Below are 11,866 nucleotides of genomic sequence, written 5' to 3'. Positions count from 1 at the left end.
CTCGTTGCATACAGAAAGTCCACCGTTGACGTGAGCCACCGATCACTGATAAGTTTTGTACAGCTTCATGGTTTTCCTCTCTCGGGCAGGTATGCAGTTTAGGAGCCCCCTTTTTGTTTGCTGGAACATCCTGGCGCAAATTCACAGCATCTAAAACATTAAACATATCTGACCAGCCTACATGCCCCTCCTTGGTGCCATACATGCCTCAGAATACCCAGTACTTACCAGATTTGTCCAAGCAGTTATAGAATCTAGATCCAGTCAAAATTGCTTGCCAACTTAGTTCCTATAGGATGCCATGGGGACACAGAATAGAGCAGGGGGTTGGTCTTTCTCTCAGGTGCCTGGACACCGCTTCTGTGCAGGGTCTATAACTGACCTTTTAATTCTTCTTGGAGATCTAGGGAATATGGGTGGGATGGATTTGTTTTTAAAGAGTCCCTCCACTGTTCCTGGTTAGAAAGTTGACCAGCCTCCGGTGTAGGAACTAGAGTTGGAGAGGGGCATGATGGGAGCAAGTTAGCCACCTGCCTAGAGCTTGCACAGGGGTTTCTGGGATGGCTGTCAGACATAGTGCATGTTCAGAAAGGTTCAAATGGAGAGTTGCTGAAATTATAGGCTTTAATGGTGGAATTCCAAATAATACAATCCAAGCCTTTTTTTCTTCTTGGAGGAAATTCAGCTGGATATGAGTAGTTTATGCCTGTCCTTTGCCCTTAATTCCTAGTAGAAGCATAAAGGTATATGTTGGTGACATCCAGAGAGTTGACATTAAAGGTGAGGACAGACCCATCAAGCTTAGGACTTATAAAGAACAGACAAGCCATGGCACTGACTGGTTAGTAGCTCCACTGGCACCTTGAATGAGGGAGGGAAAGGAACTTTGACTCTTGTGCATGCTGGCTCTGACCCAGGAGGTACTGATTCAGGCCCGAGCCAGGCTAGTCATATTTTTCCACCCCAACCCACACTAACAGCCCTTGCACTAGTGATAATACATTGGCTGGTTTCTGGTAGCCAGAAAAGTAATGAAGAAATTGATATATTTAAGCACTTGCCTTCTTGCTCATAAACATAGGGTTCAGAGGTCTTCTGAGCTTGGGGAACCTCATAAGCATGTGTCATTGCCCCTGATGTTTTTTTAAGCCAGTGTATGATGAGGAAGCAGTACCTCTCCTTCCTCCACTTCTGCTAGAATATAGAGGAAATGAATCACCTGTAAACTTTGTTCCCGTTAGTGACCCAGTCCGTGGAAGCACTTCTCTGGGGAGCATGAGCCAGGAGACCTGAGGTTTGTAGAGCCTGCTAAGGTCAGAGGCCAGTGTGGTCTCCCTGCTTCACACTGGCTGGTTCTGGAACACTGTCTGCCGTGGCTGTGAGGGAGACTGCCTAGACATGGAAACCCTGCTGCTTTTTATTAACCCAAGCCTCCTGGGAGGAACGTCTGTCATTCACTTAGCCTTGCTGGCAGAAACATCCAACATCCCGTTACCCTCACTGACCCTGCCTGCCTTTAGCTAAGCAGGGCAGGTGAGAAGAACAGCTACCTTGATCCTGAGGAAGCAAAGAAACCAGGAAGCAAGAGCAGAAGCCACAGCAGGCTGGAAGAGGGCAAGAAGGACAGTGCGCCATCCTCCACGTCAACCGTTTGTTTGGTTCTCTTTTTTGTCTTAAGATGAGGCCTCATTGTAGCCCAGGCTAGCCTTGAACTTGATATGTAACTCAAGATAATATTGAATTTCTGGTCCTTCTGATTTCTAAAATTTCTACAGACCTGCATTTTTTTGTGATGCAAACATCACAAAAGTATTTGTAAACACCCAAAAAACTGCACACAGAGAGATTTGGGATGGAGAGATGGCACGTCATTAAAGTGTTGGCCATGTTGCATAGGCATGAATACATGAGGTCCAGAACACATATCTTACACACACACACACACACACACACACACAAAGTGTGATGACATCATCTGTAATTCCAATGCTGGAGAAACAAAGATAGGATTATCCCTGGAACTTGCTGGCCAGCTTAGTAGCCTAATGGGTGAGCATCCTCCAGTTAAGAGACCCTTTCTCAAAAAGGGTAGGTGGTGCATGAGAAAGAACATCCATGGTTGACCTTTGACTTCCACATTCATGCATACATGTGTCCTTGTCCATGCATGTACAAACACATACACACATCACAGAAACACAGGCATAGATGTTGGGGGGAGAAGCATGTTCTTTTACTGTAATAAATGATACTTTCTCAAACCCTACTTTTTAAAAAATGGACTCAAGCTACGTATGTTCAAATCTACTATTGATCTTACGGTATTTTTCTCGAAGCTTTAGAATCACCTCAATGTCTATCAAGAGATGGTAGTTAAGCAACAATGCTGACCTGTGGTAATATATTACAGTGCTGATATTTAGGAGGATAAAACAGATTAAATCTCTCCAAGATGTGGAAGAAGAGCGGCATTCCAAAGAATGATTTGCTCTCATGGGTGCTAATTTATTTGGGATATCAGAACAATGCGTGAGAGACTGCTGGCTGAGAAGTCCTCTTAAAGGTGCTGAGTGCCAAGGAATGGGCCCAAGGGAGAGTCACGGACAGTGTGTACCATTCATGCAGTTTGTCCTCTCTGCACACACCATTTAAAAAATGGAAGTACGGTACAATTGATTGCTTTGACCAATTTAAAAAAAAGGACAATCCCGTAGCACTTGAGCCAGTGGCGCTGATCTCCACCTGATGATTTCTGTTTGTTTGTTTGTTTGTTTTCTAGGTCCATCGTACGAACCCACCCACTCACCCACCATCAGCGGGCAAAAGCTCTTTGCTCCCGTCCCTTTTCCGTCAGGCTCCACAGAGGATGTGTCCCCTACTGGTCCTGCGCAGCCTCCCCCTCTGCCCCAGAAAAAGATAGTGAGCCGCGCCGCCTCATCCCCTGATGGCTTCTTCTGGACCCAAGGTTCCCCTAAGCCACGGACGGCAAGTCCCAAGCTGAACCTAAGCCACTCAGAAACCAATGTTTGCACCCATGACGAGCCTCCTTTTAGCTACTCCTTGAACTCTGGAAACCAGCCTTTGGAGAAAGCTTTCAAAGGCAGTGCTCCCTGGGCCCCAGCTCTCGGACCCGCAAACAGCAAAGGTGGCAGTGGGAGCCCCAGTCTCCAGAGCAGAGCGGCCGCGTCCACCTCGTCCTCCCAGCTCAGCGTGTCCAGCCACGCCTCCTCCAGCAGCACCCAGCTTCAGCTGCACAGTCTGCTGAGTAGCATCAGCAGCAAGGAGGGCACTTATGCCAAGCTTGGGGGCCTCTACACACAGTCCCTGGCCCGTCTAGTGACCAAGTGTGAAGACCTCTTCATGGGTGGCCAGAAAAAGGAACTGCGCTTCAACGAGAATAACTGGTCCCTCTTCAAGCTGATATGCAACAAGCCTTGCTGTGACTCGGGGGACGCAATTTACTACTGCGCCACCTGCTCCGAGGACCCAGGCAGCATGTATGCTGTGAAAGTAAGTACTGCCTTCCTCCCGTTCTAGGCTCTGACGAGCTGGTACTGGTAAATCATTCCACCTCTCCACGCTTTTAGAAGCAGGCTAGTTAGCTAGTTTATACTTGGTACCTCGGAGATCTCACTCACTGCACGACTCGGGGATGTAGCACCGTGAGATTCCTAGCATGAGGATAAGATTTGGTCCATTTGCTCTTTCGTTTGTAGTCCAGTTGCCATAGGAAACAGCTTGGTGCAGCAGGGTTCATTCAAGTATTCAGCAGGTTTTTAACTGTGTTTCACAGAGATAGGAAGATAGAGGTACAAACACGAGATTCCTTATGAAGCTTATAATCCAATAAGAGAAATGGACAGTTAAGGTGCCTGCGTCTTGTAAGCTGCACCATTAGACTCAGACATAATCCTGGACAGTATAAGCAATGACATTTGCTCAGTATTTACTGTAAGGTTAGACTCTTGGGTGGTGAACTGGTTACCTATGTCATTGCAGTGAATCTTACTTGAGATTTATCTTTGAAGAAACTTGTGATACCGCCAGACAAGATAGCTGAGAGCCCTCATGAGTATGTCCGAGGGACCTGGGTACATTTAGAAGCCACCTTTCTGTAAAGAGGATACAGGGTCAGCTACTAAAAAGCTCTGTGTAGTTAACAGATATCAGGATTGCCAAAGACTTGGATCGGGTTATGGCCAAGAGAGTAGGTTCTGTTAATGAGAAAATTCTGCCAGGCTTGGTGATCCCAGTTACTACGGAGGCTGAAGTAGGACAATCCAAAGTTCACAGCCTGCCTGGGTTACAGTGAGCTCAGGACCCATCTGGATAAGTCAGCAGGATTCTGTCTTACAAAGGAAGTGTGGGGGTTGGGAATGTGACTCAGTAGTAAATCACTGGCATAGCATATGTGAGGCCTCTGCTTTAATCACCAATGCCACCGGAAATGAAGAGAGCCTAGGGCGGGAAGGGGAGGAAGAAGGCAGCCATCCCAAGGGAGCTTCTACCTTATTAGTCCTTCATTGCCACTTAAGGTCTGAACCCAGCTGCCTTCTGGATAAGCTGAATTGTGTGCCCCAACTGAAGTTAAAAGATGAAAGGGGCCCATTCTTTTTCTGTTAGGATGGCTGTGTCCAGTATATTTACTTCTTGACGTCTACTGAAACTATGTCCTAAAATACCCACTATTCGACTTGCAAATATGGCAAGTCGAAAAATGCATTGAATGCTCTACCTAACCTCTCGCTCAGCAAGCGGCTCAGCCGTCATGGGGTTACCCTTGTTTCCCACTGTGACTACAAGTCTTTCTTATTGCCCTTGTTTGAGGGGAGAGGGTGATTGGATAATTATCTGAACAAGATGAGCTGAATGGCCAGGTTACCACATGGGGTTTGTGAGAGTTTGTGAGAGGTTAGACAGGAGTTTAGATGTTCAGGGAACGTGAGAACTTGGTGTGTGACTCATTTTCCAGTCTTCTCCTCCTGGTGCTAAACCTGGGGGGTCTCAGGCAGTCCTGAAGGAACTTCAGTATGCCAAGTAGCTTGGAATCTAGAGCCAGTTTTCCCCAATACACCGCACGGAGTTGGGCTTGCCCAGAGGATGATAGAAGCAGGCTAACTCCCTACTGCACTGGGAGTTTAACCAGGAGAAAGCCTGAAGATAAACCTCTATCTCCAGTGAAGAGGGTCCCAGGGGATTCCTTTCCCGGGGAAGAGGCATTCCACTGAACCGTGTGTTTGGAGGACAGCATCAAATCCTCAGGAAGCGATGCTGTAATTAGAAAGCTTTGTAAATGTTCCTGGTCTGGCGGTGGGGGGCGGGGAGCTGTGAGCCTCATTCGGCAGCTGTTCCACTTCATTAGCGGTGTAGTCAAGATGAAATATAGTCACCTGAGAGCCCACAGGAGGGGGAGCTGGGTTCCTTCCCAGTCGCCTGTGTGTTCCTGAGCTCTCTGTTCATCTAGGCAAGCTAAGCAGAGACCTGACACCGAAATCAAATGCAGTGTTGCTTCTGAATCCCAGCAGACCATAGCAGACGGACACCTGCTTGTGCCTGACTCTGGGACCTCCCATCACAGGCTCATTGACCTACAACATTGAGGCATAAACTGGTCCTTCTAGCCTGACACCATGAATATGTGGCAGAAAGGGGAAGGGGGATCATTAGCTCTTATAGGTTTTGAAACTGTTTCTCAGCCATGTAGAGCCGCAGGTCTAATTATGGGACCTGTGTTGACCAGGCCTTTTTCCTTAGTCACACATCGACTGGGCTCAGGTTCCAAAGCTTAAGACAAGACAAAGTTTGCACAAATTTTGAAATTTCAGCTGGGCCTAAGGTCTTTGGAAAGTTCCAGAGCTAAACCAAGGGCAGAGTCCCCTGGAAATGAGATGGGTGGCAGCGGAGGAACATGGGGTTGCAGATCATCGCCTGCGTTCCCATTCTTCATCTCAACTGCAGACTGATCCTGGGGTGCCCCGCCCAAGTCTGGGAGAGGCCTGAGTGGCTATTCCTGGGGCAACTCTCTCTAGTGGAGAAGGTGACTGTGCTGTGGGGTCTTTCCGAAGGCCCAGCTCACTGAGTTTGTGATGCATCCAGCCCAGTGACTGTTTCCCCAGCTCCTTCATTTGCATTGCTGTGCAAAATGTCAGTGTCTCAGTTGGGGCTCTGGGTCCCTGTATTTGCTGGGCCTGGAACCTTTTATACCCTGGAGGAAAGACAGCCTTGGAAACCCTTCCCAGGCCCTGCCAAGGCCTGACCTAGGCTCAGGCAGAGGTTGTAAAGAACTTGCAGACCAGTTCTGGATAGCTCTGCCCCACCACCGAATGGCTACACACATAATGGTAACAATAGTCACCATAGCAACCTTGTCATTGCAAACTCACCATGCATCAGGCCTGGTGCCCAAAGCCATACCTGCATCATTTAAACTGATCCCTGGGAGGTACCATTGCCCCCGTTAGATCACCGGGGAAACAGAACGAAAGAGAAATACTACCAATCATCAGCATTGCTCCCACATCTGTAACAAAATCTGCCCACAGAAATATATTTGTAACCCACAAATCAATACTCAAAACGTTTTCCCATCCTTTGTGGACATGCGCAGGGCAAGTAAACCTGGAGATGATTTGGTGCATGTGATCCTAGCTGATGGGAAATCAGGACATGCTCTGCACATACTTTCTGCTCCAACCAAAAGCATGTGTTATTTTATTTTATTAGCATATTCAGTGCCTCTCTTTTTCACACTTTGTGCTTTTCATTGTGAGTGTTGTCTGTGAGTTTGGTGTTCGACACCCTATACACACAGGGGTATATAGAACTACTAGTGTCCATTAGCAAGAAGCCTGTGGTGAGCCTTACAGGGGAAATACGAGTTATAGTGCGTTAGCTCTGAGCTCAGTGTCAGCAATGTAGATTAAACAAGGCTCTCTAAGCAGAGTGTGGTCAAGGCAAAGTCACTGAGCCATCAATTGTAGAAAAATACTGTTGACCAGAATCACTGAAACCTTGCCCTATATTTATTGGAGCCTGGTCCCATATTTGAGACCATATCTACTTCAGATAAGAATCTACTATAACTTGTCAAAGGTTTCCGAGTTAATATTTGAACCTGGTCTGACCCCTCCCAGAGCCTGTAGATCTTACTTAAAGAACCCTTCCTAGGTTCCTAGTCGGGTAAACAGTTTCAACTTACAAAACCTCAGTTTCCCTTCTCTGAGACCATCTACTGCTTTGAGCTTGGTGGGGCTTAAGGAGCTATTTTGTGAAAGTCCCTAAGCAACATAGTGTCCCACACATGTGAGGGTCCAGTGTGTGTGCCATGAACAGAGAGATCCCAGCGACAATCCTCCACTTGTCCACTGAGGGTTTGACAGGCAGTGACTAGTCAGTGAGTGAGTATTTATAGGCAAGGCTTTTGTGAGGACTCATCCCACAAACTTTCTTTCATTTAAAAGTCTTCTGAGCCAAAGAGATGCCTCAGACAGTGAAAACGTTTGCTATGCAAACCTCACAACATATGTTTGAACCCCAGAATTCACCATGGAGAGAGAGAACCAGTTAGGCAAGTTGTCCTTTGATACCCTTACACCCCCCCCCACTTCTACCTCACACCTCAGCCCCCTTCTCCTCACACACAAATATCACCGTCATAATAAATGATGTGGAACTTAAAAAAATAAAAGATTCCAGAGGACTGTCATTTAAAGCAGTGTGGCTGGGGGGGGGTGTTGCAAGGAAACCCTGAGGCAAGACACATGGATTGCAAATCAGCCTTATTAGAGTAATGAGAAGCAATTTCTGGGAGAGAATGCTTTTTGAAAATTTCAGTTCTGCCTGCACAATAGAGAAATTAACGTATTCACGTGTTACCCACTCCTTGGTTAGATTTTAAAAACGTAAAAACTTTTTTTTTCCGGAGGCTGAACGAATTCTTCCGCGCAGAATTCTATGCCGTGAGGTGTATATGCCTACAGCAGGAACCTGTGAACAGTGCATGCAACGGAACTTGAGGAGACTTTGCCTGAAAGTCATGTGGTGCTTCGCAAACACCATCATGGTCGGTCCTCAGACGCCCGCGTCTTATAATCCGTGGATGGGAGATGCTTTTCTTCTCTCTAAACCTGGGCAGCACTGCTTGAAAAGCAGAGAGTGAGAGAGAGACACACACACAGAGAGCACCTTCAGTCCCTTCCAGTGTAATTACAGGGAAACCGAAGTCTAAGGCTCTTCCAGACTGGCTGGAGAATCTCCAGTTGAGATTATTAGCGTTCCTCAGCTGGCTCACCCTCTCAGTACGAGCAAAAGAGCTCATGGCTGAGGGATCAAGAGATCAAGGCTGTGTGGATTTCCCTAGGCACCCTCCCTCAGGGAAGTCTGAGATTATCTATCTGGTTTATTCCTGTTTCTAACTCTAAGGATGCCCTCCAGCCCCGTGGTTCCCTGTTTCCAGGAGAGCCCGCTGTTTTCTTCCTGCTGCCAAGGAGCAGAGCGCAGCTTCCTGCACCCTCTGCATGTGTTGGCCCTTAGGCCATTTCATAAGCAGGCATTACATATTTACCTAAATCTAGAAGCGAGGCAGCCTAGAAGAATAGGGTTTTAGGCCATATCCTAAAAGTGTAGGAGAGAGAGAGGGAGAGAGGGAGAGAGGGAGAGAGAGAGAGAGAGGATCCACAAGATGGTGAAAAATCAACCTGCTTTCATCAGAAAGGATGGGAAGTCAGGCTGAGTTCTGTAGAGACTGGTCAACTTTGTGAGACTTTATCCCAGCCACTCTGAAGAAGTGGAGAAGAAGCAAGAGGCATATTCCTCTTATATCAGGGAGCCCATAACCCAAGCACCATGGGCTTCGGTTATTTTCTTCTATGAACCAGACTTCTGGTGTGGATTTCTTTTTTCCTGAGACAGGGTTTTTCTGTGTATAGCCTTGGCTGGTTTGGAGCTTGCTCTGTAGACCAGGCTGGCCTCAACCTCCGAGAGATCTGCCTGCCACAGCCTTCTGAGTGCTGGGATACTGGGCACATCATTGTGGATTCTTTGATAGAAAAATGGGGGGTCCGCAAAAAAATTCTGCGTAAACCGGCCTCAGAGATGCTATATTTCCTTCGTATTTTTCAAAGAATTGTGTGCTTTAGTCCTTGTGAGCCCCTTTAAGTTGTGTTTAATGTATGTTGTAAGGTAAGAAGCAGTTTGCCTCTTGGTATGAAGATGCCAAACATCCGGCATTTGTTCCACAAAACCACAGATTCCCCCTCCTAACCTCACCTCTCCTTCTCACCACAGATCTGCAAAACCCCAGAGCCCAACTCAGCTTCATACTGTAGCCCGTCTGTGCCGGTGCACTTCAACATCCAGCAAGACTGCGGCCACTTTGTGGCCTCTGTGCCCTCCAGCATGCTTGCCTCCCCCGACACATCTAGCAAGGACCCTGCGCCTGCCGCACCCTCCCACCCCCCTGCCCAGGAGCAGGACTGTGTGGTGGTCATCACCCGGGAGGTGCCGCACCAGACTGCCTCGGACTTTGTGCGAGACTCTATAGCCAGCCATCGGGCGGAGCCTGAGGTTTACGAGCGCCGGGTGTGCTTCCTGCTTCTGCAGCTCTGCAACGGGCTAGAGCACCTGAAGGAACACGGGATCATCCACCGAGACCTGTGTCTGGAGAACCTGCTGTTGGCGCATTGCAACCCTCAGAGCTCTCCCGGGCCCTCTGCCAATCCCAGCACCGTGCCCACCACCGGGTCCCGGTGCCCTTCTGCTGCTCCCGCAGCCACCACCGCAGCCACCACCGCCTGCCAGGGAGGGCCTAGTGAGAAGAACCTACCCAGGCTCATCATCAGCAACTTCCTAAAGGCCAAGCAGAAGCCAGGAGGCAGCACCAACCTGCAACAGAAGAAGAGCCAGGCCCGGCTGGCCCCCGAGATCGTGTCTGCCTCCCAGTATCGCAAGTTTGATGAGTTCCAGACAGGCATCCTTATCTACGAGCTGCTCCACCAGCCCAACCCATTCGAGGTGCGTGCCCAGCTACGGGAGCGCGACTACCGGCGGGAGGACCTTCCCCCACTGCCCGCCCTGTCGCTGTACTCTCCCGGCCTGCAGCAGCTCGCCCACCTTCTGCTAGAGGCCGACCCCATCAAGCGCATCCGCATAGGTGAGGCTAAGCGGGTGCTGCAGTGCTTGCTGTGGGGGCCACGGCGGGAGCTGGTGGAGCAGCCGTGCGCCTCGGAGGAGGTTCTGTGTAGCACGCTGCACAACTGGATCGACATGAAGCGAGCCCTGATGATGATGAAATTTGCCGAGAAGGCGGTAGACCGAAGGCGGGGCGTCGAGCTGGAGGACTGGCTTTGCTGTCAGTACTTGGCCTCGGCAGAGCCAGGGGCCCTCTTGCAGTCCCTGAAGCTCCTGCAGCTTCTCTGAGCCTCTCTCTAGTCAGACTGTCCACCTCTGCCTTCCGCGTCCGCCCCCGTGCCCTTGCCTTGCCTGCAACCGGGTCACCCTGGGAATTGGTACAAATGACAGTTGTCCTTGGGTGTAATATTTTGTATATGCATATATATAATATAAATATGAAAGACTGGGGATGTCATTTCACACACGCCAGCCTCCTCTCCTCACAGAGTCCCCATTCCTCCCCCCACCGCCACCCCTGTAAGTATGTACAGCTTCACGCAAGGTCCTGAGGACAGTTCCACCAGATAGAACCAAGTCTGGACTCCTGCCTCACTACCCCATTGTGGAGTCTCCCCACCCTTTTATTGTCAAACTGTTATTTAAAAAAAAAACAATTTCCACAATAAAAAAAAAATAAAAGTCTTATGTTCATGTTTTTTTAATTGAGTCTCAAGCAAAGCCCTATAACCTCCAAGTGCTTGAGAGCGCTAGAATCTTTGATAAGCCGATTGTCTGCTCTTGATCTTGCACTTACCCAGTAGAGCAGTACCTACTGAAACCTGGTGTGTTGTGTCGGTGGGAGAAAATGTTCTGTTTCGTGGGTGGGGCGGGGGGCGGGGTCAAAGTTTAACCCCGTTGCTCTACACCTGTGTCCAGTTTGCCGTCGTCATTGTACCACTGAGAGACCTAGCTGGGAATAAATCCTCCTGTCTACCTCAAAGGAAAGACCCCAACACTGACTCCTTAGAAAGTGTGTAGGCCGTTGAGAAAAACAAACAAAAGCACTCACAGGAGGTGTTCGCCATTATTCATCCGCAGCCAGAGGTGGAAGAATAGAGTTTCCGGTTGCATCTGTTTCCTTCCTGCCATTCTCCGGCTCATCTGACGACTAGGGAGCTTGCGCAGTGCTATCAACAGCATCAGCCGGTCCAGGCAGGGAGAAGGAACAGAGTGACAGTGGCAAGGAACACACTTCCCTGCCAGACAATAGCAATTCAGAAATGGAGCACTCGGGTCTAGCTGCCAAAAAGAGATCTCTGTTTTAGATCCACTTTTGCTTTAAAAAGTCATTTAACAGCTGGCCACAGTAATCCCAGCACTTGAGAGGCAGAGGCAAGTGGGTCTCTGTAAGTTCAAGGCCAGCCCGGTCTACATAGCAAGTTCCAGGTCAGCCAAGGGCTACATAGTGAAACCCTGTCTTCAAAAACAAAACTCATAAAATTCATCTAACATACATCGGTACCTGCTCTCTACTAAAGCTGATATTTATTGTCCTAATGGGGTGGGGGAAGGGAGAAAAAAAGAATTAAGAAGTGTTAAATCTTTCCTCTTAAAACCAGATACACACGGAGATGACTCATTAAAAAGAGAACTACCTCCAAGGCCCTGTATCTCTACCTGAGCATAACCTTTCAACTACCGAATCCATTGGTTTCTCATGTCTTGTTAATGGCTATGAACAATTTTAAAATACACA

General features: G+C 48.6%; 1 protein-coding gene across 1 annotated transcript in view; it reads left to right on the top strand.

The window, feature by feature from the left end:
- Positions 1-10,683, top strand: part of PRAG1 (PEAK1 related, kinase-activating pseudokinase 1) — a 51,337-nt gene extending 40,654 nt beyond the window's left edge. The window contains exons 5-6 of the mRNA XM_080929003.1: positions 2,780-3,510; positions 9,286-10,683. Coding sequence (XP_080785129.1) covers positions 2,780-3,510; positions 9,286-10,416 — 1,862 coding nt within the window. The 3' untranslated portion in view covers positions 10,417-10,683. The remainder of the gene's footprint in view (positions 1-2,779; positions 3,511-9,285) is intronic.
- Positions 10,684-11,866: the final 1,183 nt, after the last annotated feature.

This window comes from Micromys minutus (genome assembly GCF_963924665.1).
Source record: "Micromys minutus genome assembly, chromosome: 14".
NCBI classification, from domain to species: domain Eukaryota; kingdom Metazoa; phylum Chordata; class Mammalia; order Rodentia; family Muridae; genus Micromys; species Micromys minutus.
The sequence above is the reverse complement of the archived record's forward strand: the minus strand, read 5'-3'. Positions and strand labels throughout refer to the sequence as shown.